Source organism: Dipodomys spectabilis, unplaced genomic scaffold (assembly GCF_019054845.1).
Source record: "Dipodomys spectabilis isolate Male_0828 unplaced genomic scaffold, ASM1905484v1 ptg000657l, whole genome shotgun sequence".
Lineage (NCBI taxonomy): Eukaryota > Metazoa > Chordata > Mammalia > Rodentia > Heteromyidae > Dipodomys > Dipodomys spectabilis.
In genome coordinates this window covers 501,310-522,112 of record NW_024871334.1, presented here as the reverse complement: position 1 = coordinate 522,112, position 20,803 = coordinate 501,310, and the positions used below count along the sequence as shown (strand labels likewise).

General features: G+C 49.9%; 2 gene segments (V, D, J or C); both read right to left on the bottom strand.

Moving 5' to 3' along the window:
- Window positions 1-5,927: 5,927 nt before the first annotated feature.
- On the bottom strand, window positions 5,928-20,305 carry LOC122101399. The segment is given in 5 exon segments: window positions 5,928-5,977; window positions 8,271-8,448; window positions 11,785-11,898; window positions 20,071-20,084; window positions 20,189-20,305. Coding segments are annotated over 5 exon segments (402 nt in total).
- LOC122101354 lies at window positions 15,893-16,609 on the bottom strand. The segment is given in 2 exon segments: window positions 15,893-16,398; window positions 16,502-16,609. Coding segments are annotated over 2 exon segments (546 nt in total).
- Window positions 20,306-20,803: the final 498 nt, after the last annotated feature.

Below are 20,803 nucleotides of genomic sequence, written 5' to 3'. Positions count from 1 at the left end.
TCTGCTCTGGAGGCTCGGGCTGTACGCGGTGCTCCCACGTTTATAGATGTATCCAGTCCCCTCCAGCGTTTTCCCTGAGGCCTGTCGGGTACAGCTCCGCAGTCACCATGCTGACGGAGTCACCAGAGACCGCAGGAGAGGGACGGCGTCTGCACGGGCCTCAGCAGGCCAGGGCCTGACTCCTGCAGCTGCACCTGGGACAGCACAGCTGTGGACAGAGGAGCAGCTGCATCACGGGCCAGACACCGCATCCCACGCTCCTGCCCAGTCCCAAGTCACCACCGCTGTGAGCTACCAGCAGGAGCCCAAAGACCACACCTGCTCCATGTTCACGAGGTCACGTCTGTCACAAGGTCACGTCTGTCACGGGCAGACAGTATTTCCAGAGTGGGGAAGAGGCTGATTTTAAGCGAGGGTGTGACTTCTCCTGGTGTGTTTGTGGGAATTTGCATGTAGGGGCAACCTGCTTTTGGCTGCATACGAGGGGCAGCGTCCCTGTCCCCTGTCCCCTTGGGGAGGTGACCACAGGTCTCTAGAGACCTCAGCCCCCATTCTCCTGTCCCCTGTTCCCTGGACGGAGGTGACAGCGGGTCTCTAGAGACTTCAGCCCTCATTCTCCTGTCCTCTGTCCCCGGGGAGGAGGTGACCACTGGTCTCTAGAGACTCAGCCCCGTGACCACAGCCTCACCTCCCTGGTCCTTGCAATTACCAAGAGGCAAGCATACTGAAAGACCTGATTGTTCATTTAGATATGTAATGTGTGAACGCAAACAGTGTCTTTATCACACAAATACACACCTACACATACCTGTACACACACCTCACAGGTACATACATGCCCACAATACACAAGTACACATATATACACAAACACACATATATGTACATACACAGAATCTTGGAACCTTGATCAGGAAGTAGATCCAATGAGTGTCAGTGGAGGAAAAGAGAAAGAACAAGCATGCAGAAGCAGGAGAATCCTTGTGGACCAAGTGTTCTGGGACTGCAGGGCTTGTCCTGGTCTTCAGAGGTGTACTGAACTGGGAGACAGATTGGTAGAAGTGACCGCTCATGAGAAGAGCCTGCAGGATTGCATGAAGACACACGGTGGTTGCTTGGGTAGTTTACTCCCAGGAAATAGAAAAGAAGTTTCCAGAGAGACCTGGAGTCCCTGGTGTACATGTATACTGTTCAAATCAGCATGTCTGCATTCTGATGAAGACTGGCTCACTCCCATTTCTGCCATACCACCACTTCTGGCTTTTTGGCCGTTAATGGAGGTAAGAGTCTCACAGCCTTTCCTTCCTGCTCTGGCTACAGTGTGATCCCCAGATCTGTGTGTGATCCTCTCCTGAACTGCTAGGATGAGAAGGAGAGCACTGGGGCCTGGCTCCACTTGCTTGTTCTAACCCCCCCATTTCCTCATCAGTGTCACTGTGACACTGGGTTGGTGTTGAAATGCACACACTGCTGTGCAGCATCGGTCTCAAACAATGAACAAGTAGTGACATCACTGATCCCGAGAACCGGGTCTCTCAAGGATCAGATTGTGATGGTGGAGAGGGAACGTCTTCTACCTGTGCCATGGATGTACAGAGACTTACTAACCGTTTATTCACTCCTTATTGCTGACCCGTGTGCTCTTGATATTAGGGGGCAGACGCCAGTTCTGCAGGGCAGGAGTGTCCTTATCGGCCTCGTAAGGAGAGATGATCTTGCTTCCTGGAACAAAGAGGCACAAAGCACCAGTGTATGAACCCACTCCCCATCTGCTGTGAAAAGTGCAGTGTTTCTCTTCCTGCTGATCTCTGTCTGTGGAAACGTCTGAATGAGACGGGACAGCAGGAGCCCACGGTGCTCCCTCACAGTCCTCACCCTGCCTCCCTGTCACCCGGAATTCTTGGTCTCTGGAGCAGAGCTGAGCAATTCTTTCCAGAGAATTCCATATTTGACTGCTCAGCCCATGATTCTGGCAGCAGCGGAAGGCAGAGGACGCAAGCCAGAAGACACAGGTCAGACCATGGAGCAAACGCCCTCCACTGGAGTTCATGCATGGAATCCACGTCCCTGGAGGGTCGGCAGCAGGCTGGCCCCTGTGGTGACCCGGTGAGTCTGTCACTCGCGCCTCAGGCACAGGGTAGAACAACAGTGTCAGGCACTGGATGCGGCCTGTCCTCACCCCGGCCCCTGGAGGAGAAGCTCTGAGAAGCACAGGGCTCTGTGAGCGCTGCCGCTGCCCGCACTGCGCTCTTAGGAGCCTTCCAATTATGGTGTCCGTTCCTCCTCCACTGCGCTTTCCTCGTCTTGAGTTCCTGGCTCTTTTTGAGTGGTTTGCCTTGCTGTTTCCTCTAAATATGTGAATACGACTGTCATCCAATAGTGCTGAGAGGGGTCACCAAGGTGACACCACATGCTCTGTCCAGTAATGAAGTCACAGGACACGTTACTGGAGGCGGCGTCTTGACCTTCACGGTCTCTCTGGAGAAGCACCAGTCAACACGCTGTTGCTCCTTATACATGCAGATGAAATACTGGAGCTAAAGTGAAGGTGACAGATGATTGCTTTTTTATTTCTGGTGGTGGTCTTGGGCCCTGAACTCCAGGACAGCCTGGGTGCAGTCTCTGCGCATTTCTGCTCCAGGCTCAGGCTCTACTACTGAGCCCCAGCTCCATTCCTCGCCTTTGGTGGTTAATTGGAGATCAGAGTCCTATGGACTTTCCTGCCCAGCCTCACTTAGAACACAATCCTCAGATGCCAGGTTCCTGAGTTGCTAGAATTACACGCATTATTGACAGGTTCCCAGCTAGGTGATGACAAGTTCAGGATCTAACAGTGTTTGCAGAACACTTAATGTAATGGCTCCAGAACACATCTTCTCGTCAGCACAGGGCCCGTCCTCCATGAGTGATCCTACAGCAGCCTCAGGACAAGACTCAGAAATCCACAAGGCTGAAAGGAGGTCATTTCTTCAACAACAATTAGGTTCCAAGTCTCAGAACCTAGAAGACACCATCTCTGCAGAATATGGAGGAGTCCATGTAAGTCCATGTTCTGTAGATTAGCTTTATTTAGACAATGGTTTTACAGTAACTGCACCCTCGGAATCATGGGGCTGCACAGAAGAGGAAGGAAAATGCTGAGCAGAGGCAGCAGTGGTACTCACTAGACACTATGTAGATGATGACTTACAACTGATGGATGGAGAAATGTTGAGAGCTAGGGAAGGGTGGTATTGTCCAAAGAAAACATTCTTTATCTAACTTATGCAACTGTAACCCCTGTGAAGATCACATTTATAATAACAATAATAATTTTGGCAAATCTAAATACATGTATATTTAATTATGAATTTGTACCAATAGAAGTGGAACAATATTTTCCATTCTATAAAAATTTTGAAAAGTGTTTTCAGGAAACCAAAATGAGCACCAATATCAGAAGTATTCACACATGCCCTGAGATGTTCCTTCCCCGTCCTTGTTACCCATGAAACACAGTGTGCTCTCGGTAGAAGATCTCATGTCTCCTACATCATCTGTCCTTCCTCTCCCTCATTGCTGAGGTCAGTGTCCTCTGCTCCATTCTTGAGCTGAGTGGGTCACGGTCCTCTAGTGAGAGCAGGAGAGACGTGATGCACTGCAGGAACTGCTGAAAGAAGACATAGAGATCCAGGCTCATGGGGACACTGCTGACAAGCCTGCATTTCTTCTGTCATCATCTGCATATCTGTCACTTCCTCTCATCTCATCAACTGCTTACTGCCAACAACCTCACTGAGGATAAATGCTGACATGAACCTCACAGTCACCAAGTGTGCACTTGACATGCATTTGCATATGGACAACTACACAATATCTGTACAAGTCTTTGCCAGTTCATCAATGGGTTTTCCAACAGTTGAGTGTTGAGGGTTCCTCTCTCAGTCTGGATGCACAAATGCTGTTTGTTGTGTGATTTGCCAACATTTCTTCCTCTCCAAAGCATGTCATTTATTTTTCACTTGAACAGGAATTTTATGAGTTTTAAATCACATCTTTAATTGATCCTGGTATAAAATCTAAATTATCAATTGGCTATTCCATGGGCTCTATATTCTGCATAGAAAGCCTTGATTTTCCTGTGTCTTCATTAGAAACCTGACCAGTTGTTGATGTATTTGGACATGAATGTGAATGGGAGGCCTGACCTGTTATTGATGTGTGTGCATGTGTCTGAGCTTGTGTGTACAGACGCATTCATATGGCATACTTTCCATAATACTACTCATAAGTGTGGCTTCTTACTCAAACTTGAGTCAAAATTATCAGGAGAGTTGTGCTTCTGGGTTCCATAACTTGGAGGTCCAAGTGGAAAGTCAGGTCTTGGTCACCAGCACGTCAGCACAGAGAGGAGGTGAACGTTCAGAATGGGGCCTGGTGGGAGGGGTGCAGGCCCAGGCCCAGGGGTTGAACAGGACAGAGCCCTCCTCAGGACAAGAGACCCTGATGTCCCGCAGTCATTTCAGTCCCTGATGGTGACGTTTAAAGTGTGAGTGTGTCTTATGTTAAAATCGCAGCAGAACACAGAAGGTTCTGCCATGTGGGTCTGGGTTGTAGGTGGCTGCCTCTGAAATGTCCCTGGTTGTCATTTCTGTTTTTCTGGTCAGCAGCCCCGACCTCTCTCTGTCCACAGCAAATCTTAGGATTTGTTACTCTGGCCACTGCCATAATGTGGCACTGCCTAACATAACTCTCTTTTAATTACCCGTTGATACTTTCTGACTTTACATTATTCTTTGTCCTCTTCTCACGTTTTATTGCAAGTAATGAAAGAAAGCAATCCTGAATGCTTGACACTGCTGAGAGATTCAGACTCCCATAAGCTTGCTGGCCTACACGAGGTGGACTTCTACAGTCACCCAAGATGTGAATGTACTTCAGCCACTTCTGCCACGTCCTCCCTAGGATGTCCTGTGCTCCATGCTTCCTGCTCTGTCCCTAATTTCTACTTGGTGTCTGTCCATCTGTCTTCCTACTCCATCTTCTGTATGGCCACATCCTGTTCACCTTTGCAGGAGGTCGATGCAGTCGTGCATGCTGGCCACACTGTCCACCCACCTTCTCCAGACGGATGAGCCACGTTTGATCTGCAGGAAGACACATCCAGTAGTGTGGTGAGCCCACAGCACACGTGCAGCCGAGTGCGGTTGCACACTCATGAAGGTGAGTGTGAACTTGGGTGTGTCAAGTCAGATACTGGTCTGCTGCACACACACCAGGCCCACCTGGGTCTGTGAGCGCAGCCTGGGCGGGAGGACGGAGGCCTGGTCCTGTCAGCACAGGCTCTGGAGTCTGCAGTCACCGCTCCCACAGCCGGGCCCAGTCTATGCTCACCAGGAAGCCCCAGAATCTCTGTGCTGAACCTGCAGGAGAGCCTGCACCTGGGAGCCCTGAGCGCTCCAGACCCGCCCTGGGCCTGTGCAGAGCCAGCTCTGCCCTGAGCCAGAGCCTGGGCCTCGCTGCTCTGTCAGGCCCTGCCTGGCGTTCAGATGGAAGGAGCCCAGCCTCTGTGTCTGTGCAGCAGTGCAGGGGAGACACCAGCTGGGGTCCTGGAGCCCTGGGAGGGTGGAGGCCAGACCCCAGGGCCACCTCCTCACCACACCTGCAGCTGACGCGGCTCAGCGCCTCCTGGCCCAGGCCGCTGCACCTGTGTGTCTGGGCCCCACTGGCTCCTCTCACTGTGCCCTGCACAGTGACACAGGGCCGTGTCCTCGGTTCTCAGGCTGCGCATTTGCAGGTACAGCGTGCTTTGACTGTTGTCTCTAGAGATGGTGAACCGGCCTTCACAGAGTCTGCATACCGTGTGCTACCACCATCTGGATTAATTTCTCCAAGCCATTCCAGCCTCTTCCCTGGATCTTGGCAGATCCAGCTCATCCAGTAACTACTCAATGTGAATCCAGAGGCTGCACAGGAGAGTCTCCGGGAATCCCCCAGGCTGCACCAAGCCTCCCCCAGACTCCACCAGCTGCACCTCACACTGCACACCTGCAAACACAGAGAATCCTGGTCAGCAATGGTCACACACATCTACTGTTCATCCCATTTTTGTCCACTTGAACACTCAGTATCCCTTGCTCCCCATAAATCACCTTTCCACAGAGCAACAAGAAGAACCCAGCACAGCCCCAGCTCCATGGTGGTGGTCTGTGCTCAGTCACTGGTGGAATCAGCTCACAGAGCTCAGGTCAGGGATGGGCTGGCTTCCATGGGCAAAGGGACATCCTATTTGCATGTCCTCTGCTATAAAGTAGCTCTGCGGTGAAGTCTAGAGATTGGCCTGTGTCACGGCCATGCTGTGGTTGCTGAAAGAAAGTCTCTCAGAGTCCTGCATTAGATAAGGCAGCCGCTTCACGCCGGGCGCTCAGCACACAGGAATTCCCTGCTGCGCCCACAGAGAGGCTTCAGCCACTGGCCCTCAGCCAGAGCTCTACGACCCTTCCTAGGAAGGTCTTCTGATGAAGCGAGGCTGCTGTGCTTGGCCTCAGGCTATTACTATTTGCACAGATGCCTGCGTAAATGTTCAGATAAGAAAACCAAACATGCATCACTGCTGAGTATAATTTTATTTTTCTTTGTGCTGGTTGCTGTTAAATTGTGGTCGTGCATTAATTTAACACTGAATAGATGGGTATGCTATTTACCTGAATTTTATCATTACATATTACATTAGCATATCAAATTACTAAGATCTCTCTCCTAAATGTGTTGTGTCCATATAAAAGTATACAAATGTATCTTAGTGGTAGAACACTCAACATAAATGATGTTTAGATTCAAATTATAGGAGGAAATATAATTGTGCGGGAATGGGGAGAAAGTTTCAATGGGTGACACTGATGGACACATGTTGATCAAATTGATTTCTTTCTTTTTATGTCTTTGTTGGTGGTGGGGCAGACATGTCCAGAGGGACTGTGGGATGCTGGGGAGGTGTCCAGAGGGACCCCAGGAATGGGAGGAGGGAGCGTCACAGAACCTGACACCCAGCTCCCACCCAGCTTCTGGGGTGAGATCCAGGGCTGCTGGCCCTGAGCACCTCCACAGCTCAGGCTCAGGGTCCGGTGGACAGTCTGTGTCAGGACTCACACTGACATCTCTCCCAGTGTCTCTTGCACAGTAATCTATGGTGAGGTCCTGGTGCTCACCGCGCTCAGCTCATGGACATCTGTTTCTAGGCTGTGTCCTCAGACATTGTGACTTGACTCCTGAGATACGGCTGTAGTTGAAGATGTCTCCTGTCCTTCCCAGCAGTTTCCCTGGGGCTGTGGGACCTGGCTCCATCAATCATGACAGCCAATGCCACCTACATGGTGCAGGCAGGAGACAGAGACCATGGAGGCTTGGCTAGGCCAGGCTGTGACTCCTGCAGCTGCTGGGACTGGACATCTGAGGACAGAACACCTCAGTGCCGGTAATGGGGAGACATGGTGTGTTCTGAGTTTGGATGCAGCATCCTCACAACATCCTGACCACATCCCAATGTCCTACACCCAGGAACGTCCAGCAAGAAACATAGGCCCACCTGGCATTCCAGGCATCAGGAAGATGTCTGTGACTCACAGGAAATATTTCCAGGGTCTGGAAGAGGCTGAGTGTAAACAAGAGAGTATGAGCCCAGTGTCGCTGGCTCATGCCTGCAAACCCAGGTACTCAGGAGCCTGAGATCTGAGGATGGTAATTCAAAGCCAGCCCTGGCAGGAAAGTCCCTGAGACTCTTATCTCCAATAACCAGAAGACCGGAAGTGGTGCTGTGGCTCAAGTGGTAGAGTGCTCCACTTGAGCTGATGAGCTGAAGGACAGCGCCCAGGCCCAGAGTTTCAGTCCAAGGTCCTACCAAAAAAAAAACCAGAAGTGTGCAGCTAGTGTCTGCTCTTCCTCTAGGAAGAGGAAGGACAGCATGGGGAAGGCCACATGGACTCTGCTCAGGATCTCTGTAGATGGAGAGAAACCAGTGGAATTGGAGAGCAATGTCCTCACCCAGCACAGGAGCCTTTAACACCCTAGACAGCTCTGTGTGGGACGCTGTGTCCTGTGGAGAGGCCAGGCACCCAGAGGAGTCAGGGCCTGAGCTCCACAGCTGCTTCTGTGACTGCCATGACCTCAGTGTGTGCACAGCGCCCCCTGCTGGTGCTGACTGAGCATGACCTCAGTGTGTGCTGAGCACCCCCTGCTGGTGCAGCGTGCTGTACAGGGAGGTTTGTGTCTGGCCCACACAGGATTTCCTGCACTGTGTCTAGTACAGTAATAGACGGCCGTGTCCTCCACTCTCAGGCTGTTCATCTGCAGGTAAAGTGTGTTCTTGCTGTTGTCTCTGGAGGTGGTGAAGCGACCTTTCACAGAGTCTGCGTAGTATGTGCTACTACTATCATAGATGTATGAAATCCACTCCAGCCCCTTCCCTGGAGCCTGGCGGACCCAGTACATGCCATAGCTACTGAAGGTGAATCCGGAGGCTGCACAGGAGAGTCTCAGGGACCCCCCAGGCTGCACCAAGCCTCCCCCAGACTCCACCAGCTGCACCTCACACTGCACACCTGCAACCACAGAGAATCTTGGTCAGCAATGGTCACACACATCCATTGTTCCTCCCACTCATGTGCATTTGAACACTTAGTATCCTTTGCTCCCCATAAATCACCTTTCAAAAGAACAACAAGGAGAACCCAGCACAGCCCAACTCCATGGTGCTGGTCTGTGCTCAGTCACTGGTGGAATCAGATCACAGAGCTCAGGTCAGGGATGGGCTGGTTTTCATGGGCAGATGGACATTCTATTTGCATGTTCTCTGCTATAAAGCAGCTCTGAGGGGAAGTCTAGAGATTGGGCTCCCAGAGCAGAGGTGACTGTGCTGGAGGAGTTTGGTGACAATGGTCACCTTGGAGACATCATGACGCACTGACCACGTGCTGTGGTTCACACTGTGCCTGTAGCTCCTTGGGAGCCTGAGGCAGAGTGTGAGAACACTGAGAGCTGTCTGGGGTGCAGAGGGACACACATGTCCTCTCACTCTGCCATTGTGCCTGGTGATCGTTCTGTCAGCATTTCTGATCACACTCAAAACACAAAGTGCAACACGCCTGTGACCTCCTTTTGCACATGCAAAACAATGTAAAACAATGGTGAATTTTTTCCACACTGGCAGCTTCTCACGTGGTATGAGCTCCATGCCTGGTCTGGGCCTGCACAGCCAAGGAGGGCCCACATTTCCTGGTGAGTTCCAGGAGAATGATGCTTTTCTGTGAGCTCTGCAGAGCCTCCTTCCTGACCTGAGGTCAGGTGTGACTTGGCCGTGCTTTACTTCATTCTGACCATCAACCAAGTTGGCCAGGGTTCAGGCAGATCCTTGATAGTGGGCTCTGGTGTATCATTTATCACTGTCAATCTTTGTTGTTTGTTTTTGTCAGTCATATGCACTCTGCATTTCTGACAGTATCTCATGTATTACATATTGTCATAACATCAATGAGTCACTACATGTAACGCACTGCTCATAGGTAAACATTGATTTGGTAACTGTTGATAAATTATTTTCATGTTCTTCACATTGTTTTATCAACCATTTGATTCCTTATTTGCTTGCAAATTTGTACCCAACTTTCGTTCTCCGTGTAATCCTGTCTTTCCTCCATCCTTCCTCATTCTCTAGTAACCAACACTTCCTTTTCTGTTCTATGCAGTCTATTTCTTCTAGACATAATGTGATACTGGTGTTTCTATGGTTGGTTTATTTCCTTTAAGCTAACTTCCTTTAGGTCTATCACAAATGACAGTCTTTCTTCCTTTCTGTGTGAGTACTGTTCCATTGTCCATACCTATCCCATTTTCTTTATCTGTTCTCTTGTTGAACCTTTACTTTAATCTCAGGCCCTTCCTCAAACTAAATGTGTAAAAAATACACACAAAACAACATAAACTTTGGAGTGTACATTCTCAGCAGAACTCCTACCCACACTTTACCAGAAGACCAGCATTTATATTCTTCCATGTTTGTGGTAACAGTCATGCTGGCATAGGTGAGGTGATATTTCACTTTAGGATTGATTTGCATTTCATTGATATTAGCATATTATCTTGTATTTCAATATTTGTCTTTTTGTTGTTGGTCCTGGGGCTTAATCTCTGGGCTTGGGCCCTGTCCCTGGGCTCTTCAGCTCAAGGGAAGAGTTCTACTGCTTGAGCCACTGTTGCATTTCTGGTTTTCTAATAGTTTATTGGAGATCAAAGTCTTACAGACTTTCCTGCCTGAGCTTGCTTTGAACCACGAGCCTTAGATCTCAGCCTCCTGAGTAGCTAGGATTAAAGAGGACAGCCACCAGCACCCAGATCATTTATCTTTTTAAAGTACTCTCAATGCAGGTCTTCTGATCATTATTTCACTGGGTTCTAGAGTTGTCTTTTGTTGTTTCCTTGAGACCTTTGTTTCCATGATACAATGTGGATAGTAAATCATTTTACAGACATTATCACTACTATCGTTATGATGAATCTTTCTCTTTTGCATTATTTCATTTTGCTGAAGAGGTGGTTCCCAGCAATCTCTTTGTGCCTTTAGGTCTTTATTTTACGCTGTTGCTGTCATATGGAGTACGAGTGCAGTCACAGGAATGAGCGTGTAGTCTACATTTTAACGTCAGACTCTGGCAGCACCAAGTTCACTTCTCTCCCTTCCCTGTGCGTCACTGGTGGACATGGATTAAGGGAGTGCTGGTTCTCCCCTCTCATGCATTCAGTGAGCGGTTCTGACCTGCTGTGTGCAGAGGAGGAACTCACCTTCCTCTGCCCCAGGCTGAGGTGAAAACCCAAGAACCTATCCTTTCTAGGCTCTCCCAAGTCATTTCACAGTTTCCTAACAGGCTTCTCTGGTCTTTCTGAATTGTCCCCAACCCTTTACTCCTCTCTGTATGTATGTGTATGGGATTATCAGACCCGACATCCACACTGAACGTTGGTCAGGTCTCGGTCTTTGCCTTGCACCATATGGATTGTGGCCTTGGCAAGAATGTTGCCACCATGGAATCTGACCTGAGCTTCGAAGGGTCCTCTGCTCCAACAGACTCCTCAGTGATGGAAATGACAGTTTTTCCCTCTTCCCTGTGTAAGTGCGTGTGCAGATTATCAGACACGATATCCATGTCCAGTGTTCATCTCGTCTCTGCCTTGTGTGGCTTTATAGACTATCTGTGTTGCAGGAGAGGTTCTGTGGCTGTGGTATCATGGAACTCTGTCCTGAGATTGGTTGTTGACTGTTATGCCCACAGTGATGAGCTCACTCCTTGTGCTAAGTTGTGCAGAGCCAATTCTGCCCTGAAGATGGACCTTGGGCCTCGCTGCTCTGTAAGGACCCTGCCTGTGTTCAGATGGAAGGAGCCCAGCCTCTGTGTCCGTGCAGCAGCGCAGGGGAGACACAAACTGGGATCCTGGAGCCCTGGGAGGGTGGAGGCCAGACCCCAGGGCCACCTCCTCACCACACCTGCAGCTGACACGGGCTCAGCGCCCCCTGCCGGCCTGAGGGGGCCGTTTTGTGCATGTTTGTGTCTGGGCTCCCACTGGTTTCCTTTCACTGTGCCTTGCACAGTAATACAGGGCCGTGTCCTCGGTTCTCAGGCTGTTCATTTGCAGGTCCAGCGTGCTTTTACTGTTGTCTCTGGAGATGGTGAACCGGCCCTTCACAGAGTCTGGGTACCATGTGCTACAACCCCCTGGATCAATTCGTGCAACCCACTCCAGCCCCTTCCCTGGAGCCTGGCGGACCCAGTCCATGTAGTAACCACTGAAGGTGAATCCGGAGGCTGCACAGGAGAGTCTCAGGGATCCCCCAGGCTGCACCAAGTCTCCCCCAGACTCCACCAGCCGCACCTCCCACATATGTCCATTTGCACACTCAGTGTCCCTTGCTCCCCATGAATCACCTTTCAACAGAGCAACGAGGAGAACCCAGCGCAGCCCCAGCTCCATGGTGGTGGTTTGTGCTCAGTCACTGGTGGAATCAGCTCACAGAGCTCAGGTCAGGGATGGGCTGGTTTTCATGGGCAGAGGGACGTCCTATTTGCATGTCCTCTGCTATAAAGCAGCTCGGGGGGAAGTCTAGAGATTGGGCTCCCAGAGCAGAGGTGACTGTGCTGGAGGAGGTTGGTGACAATGGTCACCTTGGAGACATCATGACGCACTGACCACGCGCTGTGGTTCACACTGTACCTGCAGCTCCTTGGGAGCCTGAGGCAGAGTGTGAGAACACTGAGAGCTGTCTGGGGTGCAGAGGGACACACATGTCCTCTCACTCTGCCATTGTGCCTGGTGATCGTTCTGTCAGCATTTCTGATCACACACAAAAACACAAAGTGCAAAATGCCTGTGACCTCCTTGTGCACACGCAAGAGTGTAAAACAATGATGAATTGTTTCCACACTGGCAGCATCTCCCGTGGTATGAGCTCCATGCCTGGTCTGGGCCTGCACAGCCAAGGAGGGCCCACAGTTCCTGGTGTGTTTCAGGAGAATGGTGCTCATCTGTGAGCTCTGCAGATCCTCCTTCCTGAGCCGAGATCAGGTGTGGCTTTGCTTTCCTTTACTTCATTCTGACCATAAACCAGGAAGGCCAGGGTTCAGACAGATGCTTGACAGTGGGCTCTGCTGTATCAGTTTCACAGTCTGGCTTTCTTGTTTGTTTTTCTGGTTCATATACACTCTGCATTTCTGACAGTATTCCATGTATTGTATATTGTGATAACCTCAATGAGTCACTACATGTAATATACAGTGCTCATAGGTAAACACTGATTTGGTAACTATCGATAAAGTATTTGTGTGTTCTTCAAATTGTTTTAGAAACCATGGGATTCCTTATTTGCTTGCAATTTCTTTTTATTGTTGAAATACTGTACAGAGTGTTTACAATTACATGATCACGATCATGAGTACTTTTCTTATCAAGCATTGTTGACACCTCCTTTGTCTCCCCTTCCCATCCCTTCCATTCTCTCCCTCCCACATCCCCCGCCTCCAGATCCGCTGTCTCCTCCCTCCCTCCCCTGCACCTATGCAAAAGTTGAAAAGTTTGTTTTTCGACATAACGACTTGTACATCTCATTGTTGCAACGTGTCCACCTGTATCCCTATTTAAACGATTCTTTTCCCTTCCTCTCCACAAATTATACCAACATCAATTACAGTGAAAGCAGGAATTATACCGTGGGGGAGGGACATACAAAGCAACAAAAAATCATCTTATAAACATATTAGAAACAATCACAAGAAAGAAAAATCATTTGAATCTTTATCTTGGGGTTCATTTTGCCTAACATCAACTTGTCTGATAGTTTCTGTTTGTCTTAAACATATACTAGTTATTGGAAATAAGACATAATGTGATACTGGTGTTTCTATGGTTGGTTTATTTCCTTTAATCTAACTCTCTTTAGATCTATCACAAATGACAGTCTTTCTTCCATTCTGTGGGTTAGTTCTATTCCATTGTACACCCTTTCCCATTTCCTTTATCTGTTCTTCTCTTGTTGGACCTTTACTTTAATCTCAGCCCTCCTCTGCCACGTTCTCCCTAGGATGTCCTGTGCTCCATGCTCCACTGCCCTGTCCCTAAGTTCTATCTGAGAAACATCAGAATGGCCTTTGCCATGCATCTTGCCAACTTCCCGTTCAGAACACGTAGCTATGAGCAGCTCAGCTCACAACAATGTTTGGGCAGTGATGATCAGGATATATAAAATTGTCCCACAGAATTATGGTGCACATAAAATATTCCTTTTATTAGTGACCTTGTGATTGTTGTAATATCATAGCATCACACACCTTGGCATGTTCATGTAGATGATGGTAGCTAGCCTAAGCTGCTGCTAGTTGCCTAAAATCTAGTAATACATTGATGTACAGTTTACATTTGATATGATAGTAAATGTGTTTCCTAATAGTCTTGAATTCTGTATTTCGTGAAACACTTTATGTTTCATTATGTCTCAATGTTTCTAGGAGGTTTGTTGGCAGCATTTTCCGTTAGGCTTGGGTGGATTTGTGTTTTTCGTCTCTAGCCTTCCTGAGATCTGATCTTAGAGATCATGGCAAAGTCAGTTTCCCCAATGTGTTATTCTCCGTGCTTTGTTGAAGTGAAGTCTCCCTATGTTTAAGTAAACCTCACAGTGGAAAGCAGAACATCTGATCCAGACAGTCAAGGATGACTACAGACACAGACATGGAGAAGTGCCTGGGAGACTGTCAGGGGATGAGCAGAAGCAGGGCAGACACAGAGGAGAGCTGGGGCAGGAAGAGCAGAGGCAGGGCCAGTGCATTTGCTTACCAATTAATTAATTTAGTTATTATTATAAAGGACATATGTTAACAGGTACTGGTTATTATTCAATGCAGACATACATTGTTAAATGACTAATAGTCTAAGAAGACACCTACTCTAAAGTATTGATGATTTTGTTTTGGTGAAGTCTTACCTTTCTTCATCTTTTTACAATGATTAGTGCTGTGCTACGAGATACCAGCTCCTCCTGATGAGGAGTTTTCACATCCAAATGAGGACCCAAGATACCACAGTCTCCTCATGGACAGAGAAATGGATGTCTTCTGATGAGACGAATGATTTGTCTCATCATTCACAAAAACTGTCCAGGGGAAAACCTCAGAACTTAGAAGTCTTCTTCCTAAAGCCTGTAGACAAGTTCACACACACGTTCTTGTTCAGGAAGTGAAGCTTGCTCTTCTCTGATCAGGATGTAATGGAGAAATAAACAAGGACCTGTTTGAGCAGGTTGCGGGGGTCGGGGATGCAGGGAGCTCAGTCAGATTGCTGTGAGATCACCTGGGCCCAACCCTTGTGCCCACGATGCGCTTGCACAGTGACAGTGCTCATGACGGAGCCACAGGGACCTGGCCTCCATCCCAGACGGGACATCCACAGGACTCCAGAGCCATCGAGATGGAGGAAACCCCAGGACAGACGGGGCCCAGCAAGGTCAGTCTACATGCACATGGCCTGTTGTCTGTCCAGTCCAACCCAGACTCCTCGTGTCCACTTCCACGTCCCTATGGAGGACAGCAAGAGGCCCTGGTCAGGGGAGACTGGAGAGTCCACCACCATTTCCCAGGGTGCCTTGGACTGAACTCCAGGGATATGGCTGACCCCTGTGTTTTATGATTTGAGTCCCCAAGTATATTTGTTGTCTGGACAAAGAGAAAAGGAGGCTGTGCTACCAAGAATCACTGAGTCAGAAAGTGAATGAATGGAGCAATTCTGTTAGGTCAGTTCTGAACCCTTGAGCAGTGCTACAGGTGGAGGGAGGAGGGCAGCATTTGAGGCCTGTTAAGAGTCATGGGTCAATGGGCTGTGCTCTCTCTCTCTCTCTCTCCCCCACCCCCTAACTGTTTTGAACTCAGGACCTCTTTTGTTAGGCACACACCTGCCACTTAAACGATGTTCTTACTTTTCTAATTTTAGTCATTTTCTGGTACTGTGCTGTGGTTTTGCCTGGGGCAGGTTCCAGACAGTGATTCCACACTTGCGTCCTGTGTAGCTGGAATCACAGGAAACAGCTGCCACATTCAGCTTATTGATTGGGATGAGGTCCTCAAAATCATTTTTCTCTCCTCCTCCCAGGTCTCTAGGGATACAGACACCAGTCACCATGCCAGGGGTTTCCCTCTTGTTCACAGAACAAATTCCAACTCTGTGAATCCTGGGACCTTTCCCTGAGTCTCGTGGGGTCAGCAGGGTCCCTGAATTTCTTTAGGATCAAATACTGGTCACCACTGCAGAGCCATTTTTGCTTCCACCGTGATACTCTGTTCATTCTTAACAGTCTCAGCAAAGGACTGGAGACATCAAAGAGGAGTGGGGGTCATGAACTCAGGAGAGATGCTGTCACACTGTGGACACAGAGGCAGGGCAGACAGCAGGAGAGCAGCCCTGGGCTCTGTGTGCAGCTGCTCCTGAGCTGACCCGGCTCCAAGCTGTGCCGAGCGCCCCCTGCTGGTGCTGAGCGTCCTGCAGGGAGGTTTGTGTCTGGCCCACACTGGATTTCCTGCACTGTGTCTCTAGCACAGTAATAGAGGGCCGTGTCCTCCACTCTCAGGCTGTTCATCTGCAGGTAAAGTGTGTTCTTGCTGTTGTCTCTGGAGATGGTGAAGCGGCCCTTCACGGAGTCTGCGTAGTATATGCTATTACTATCACCACGAATGTCTGAGAGCCACTCAGGCCTCTTCCCTGGAGCCTGGCGGATCCAGCTCATCCAGTAATTACTGAATTCGAATCCAGAGGCTGCACAGGAGAGTCTCAGGGACCCCCCAGGCTGCACCAAGCCTCCCCCAGACTCCACCAGCTGCACCTCACACTGCACACCTGCAAACACAGAGAATCCAGGTAAGCAATGGTCACACACATCCACAGATCCTCCCACTACTGTGCATTTGCACACTCAGTGTGTCTTGTTCCCATACATCACCTTTCATCAGAACAACAAGGAGAACCCAACGCAGCCCCAGCTCCATGGTGAGAGGTCTGTGTCAGCCTGAGGCCTGAATGGTTCACTGGGAATCCAGGGCTGATGTCTCTCCACGCCTTCAGGGTCAGGACTGGCTGGTTTTAGTGAGTAGAGGAAGGCCCTATTTGCATGTCTTCTACTACATAGAGCCGGGGTTGGAGGTGTCAGGGAGGGCAGTGCTGAGGCAGATGTGAGAGTCCTGAGGGGCATTGCTACAAAGATGGCCTCCCAGAACACACGGCACCCCATTGCTGCCACCTGCTGGTTATCCACGTATTCGTCCCACGTTGATCTGAATATTACAGTCACCTCCCTGCACAGACGGGAAAGTACACACAGGTTCCACACAGCCGTGTGCTCTGGAGAGAAGATCTCATGTCTGCTATGTCATCTGTCCTTCCTCTCCCTCATTGCTGAGGTCAGTGTCCTCTGCTCCATTCTTGAGCTGAGTGGGTCACGGTCCTCTAGTGAGAGCAGGAGAGACGTGATGCACTGCAGGAGCTGCTGAAAGAAGACTCAGAGAGCCAGGCTCATGGGGACACTGCTGACAAGCCTGCATTTCTTCTGTCATCATCTGCATGTCTGTCACTTCCTCTCATCTCATCGACTGCTTACTGCCAACAACCTCACTGAGGATACATGCCTACATGAACCTCACAGTCACCAAGTGTGCACTTGACATGCATTAGCTTATGGACAACTACACAATATCTGTACAAGTCTTTGCCAGTTCATCAATGGGTTTTCCAACAGTTGAGTGTTGAGGTTCCTCTCACAGTCTGGATGCACAAATGCTGTTGGGTGTGTGATTTGCCAACATTTCTTCCACTTCAAAGCCTGTCATTTATTTATTTGTCACTTGAGCAGAATGTTGAAGAGTTTCAAGTTACATCTTTAATTGATTCTGATATAAAAAATCTAAATTATTAATTGGCTATTGAAAGATTAAAAATTAGAATTACATTTTACAATTGCTAACTGCTGATTTCGCTTTTGTAAACTTGCTTGCGCTAGCACTATCCCCCCCTCCCTTCTGGAAATAAGGAATTGAGTAAACTAGGAGCCCAGATGCCGCCCCGGGACAAGGTTTGTGGTCATAGATAAAGAACAAACAAGTAAATTCCCCAAGTGGCCTAATGGGACCCAAGAATGGGACCCAACATAAGGACCACCTGGCAAATCCAGCAAACTAGGCCAAATATTAATCAATCACAAGCCTATAACTATGTAAACTCCCCTCCAGGGTGACCGCTCCCCCTAGACTTGCCCTGAGCCAACTGTTTTACAAAGAGTGTTATAAACTTCCCCCATGTAGTAAAAATGATTGCTGGAGTACATAGTGACTTTTAAACGGGCCAATCCCAGGGACACCTGGTGTTATATGCTAATCTTGTGGGTTTTGCCTTTAAGAATGCCTGTAACTGCTGCTCGGGGCTCTCTCCCTTGCTGAGGCAGAGAGACCGTTTGCACAAATGCTGAATAAACTCCTCTTGCTTGTTGCATCTACTGGTTTGGAGTCTTGGTTTCTGGGGCACCCTCCCGTAGACGAAAGTATCCCAGGACTCTGGGGTCTTTCAGCTATTCCATGGGCTCTATATTCTGTATAGAAAACCTTGATTTTCCTGTTTCTTCATTAGAGACCTGGCAATTGTTGATGTATTTGGACATGAATGTGAATGGAAGACCTGACCTGAATGTGAATGGGAGACCTGACCTGTTATTGGTGTGTGTGCATGTGTCTGAGCATGTGTGTACAGAGGCATTCATATGGCACACTTTCCATAATACTACTCACAAGTGTGGCTTCTTACTCAAACTTGAGTCAAAAGCGTCAGGAGAGTTGTGCTTCTGGGTTCCATAACTTGGAGGTCCAAGTGGAAACTCAGGTCTTGGACCCCAGCACGTCAGTACAGAGAGGAGGTGAACGTTCAGAATGGGGCCTGGTGGGAAGGGTGCAGGCCCTGGGCCTGGAGTTGAACAGGACAGAGCCTCCCTCAGGACCAGAGGGCCTGATGTCCCGCAGTCATTTCAGTCCCTGAGGGTGACGTTTAAAGTGTGTGTGTCTTATGTTAAAATCTCAGCAGAACACAGAAGGTGCTGCAGTGTGGGTCTGGGTTGCTGGTGGCTGCCTCTGAAATGTCCCTGGTCCTCCTTTCTGTTTTCCTGGTCAGCAGCTCCGGCCTCTCTCTGTCCACAGCAAATCAGGATTTGTTCCTCTGGCCACCGCCGTACTGCCGCACCTCCTAATACAACTCTCTGTTTGTTTCCCATTGAATCTTTTTGATTTAAATTTATCCTTTGTCCTCTTCTCATGTTTTATTACAAGAAATCAAAGAAAGCAATCCTGAATGCTTGACACTGCTGAGAGATTCAGACTCCCATAAGCTTGCTGGCCTACCCTAAGTGGACTTCTACAGCCATCCAAGATGTGAACGTACCTCAGCCACTTCTGCCACGTTCTCCATAGGATGTCCTGTGCTCCATGCTCCTTGCCCTGTCCCTAATTTCTATTTTGTTTCTTTCAGTCTGTCTACTCACTCCATCCTGTCTACGGTCTTTCCTGTCCACCCTTATAGGAGGAAAACCGAGGACTGTGGATACCGGGCCATGCAATTTATCCACCTTCTCCAGACGGACAAGCCACGGGTGATCCCCTGGAAGACATGTCCGGCAGCTTGGCTGAGCCCACAGTGCACACGCAGCCATTTGCAGTTGCACACCCATGAAAGCAAGTTTTAACATCAGTGTGTCAAGTCAGACAGGATGTACTGTGCACTTACCTGATCTGACCTGTGTCTGTAAGCTCGGCCTGGGCTGGAGGACAGAGGCCGGTCCTGTCAGCGTGGGCTCCGGAGTATGCGTTCACCGCTCCCACAGCCGGGCCCAGTCTGTGCTCACCAGGAAGCCCGGAGTCTCTGTGCTGACCCTGCGGGAGAGCACGCACCTGGAGCCCTGAGCGCTCCAGACCCGCCCTGGCCTGTGCGGAGCCAGCTCTGCCTGAGCCGGAGCCTGGGCCTTGCTGCGCTGTCAGGCCCTGCCTGGCGTTCAGATGGAAGGAGCCCAGCCTCTGTGTCCGAGCAGCAGCGCAGGGGAGACACCAGCTGGGGTCCTGGAGCCCTGGGAGGGTGGAGGCCAGACCCCAGGGCCACCTCCTCACCACACCTGCAGCTGACGCGTCTCAGTGTCTGGCCTAGGCCGCTGCACCTGTGTGTCTGGGCCCCACTGGCTCCTCTCACTGTGCCCTGCACAGTGACACAGGGCCGTGTCCTCGGTTCTCAGGCTGCGCATTTGCAGGTCCAGCGTGCTTTGACTGTTGTCTCTGGAGAGGGTGAACCGCCCTTCACAGAGTCTGTGTACCGTGTGCTACCACGCCCTGGATCAATTTGTGCAACCCACTCCAGCCCATTCCCTGGAGCCTGGCGGACCCAGTCCATGTAGTAACCACTGAAGGTGAATCCAGAGGCTGCACAGGAGAGTCTCAGGGACCCCCCAGGCTGCACCAAGCCTCCCCCAGACTCCACCAGCTGCACCTCACACTGCACACCTGCAAACACAGAGAATCCTGGTCAGCAATGGTCACACACATCCACGGTTCCTCCCACTCATGTGCATTTGCACACTCAGTATCCCTTGCTCCCCATGAATCACCTTTCAACAGAGCAACAAGGAGAACCCAGCGCAGCCCCAGCTCCATGGTGGTGGTCTGTGCTCAGTCACTGGTGGAATCAGCTCACAGAGCTCAGGTCAGGGATGGGCTGGTTTTCATGGGCAGAGGGACGTCCTATTTGCATGTCCTCTGCTATAAAGCAGCTCAGGGGGGAAGTCTAGAGATTGGGCTCCCAGAGCAGAGGTGACTGTGCTGGAGGAGTTTGGTGACAATGGTCACCTTGGAGACATCATGGTGCACTGACCACGTGCTGTTGTTCACACTGTACCTGCAGGTCCTTGGGAGCCTGAGGCAGAATGTGAGAACATTGAGAGCTGTCTGGGGTGCAGAGGGACACACATGTCCTCTCACTCTGCCATTGTGCCTGGTGATCGTTCTGTCAGCATTTCTAATCACACACAAAACACAAAGTGCAACACGCGTGTGACCTCCTTGTGCACTCGCAACAGTGTAAATCAATTGTGAGTGCGTTTCCACACTGGCAGCGTCTCCTATGGTGTGAACTCCATGCCTGGTCTGGGCCTGCACAGCCAAGGAGGGCCCACAGTTCCTGGTGTGTTCCAGGAGAATGGTGCTCATCTGTGAGCTCACAGAGC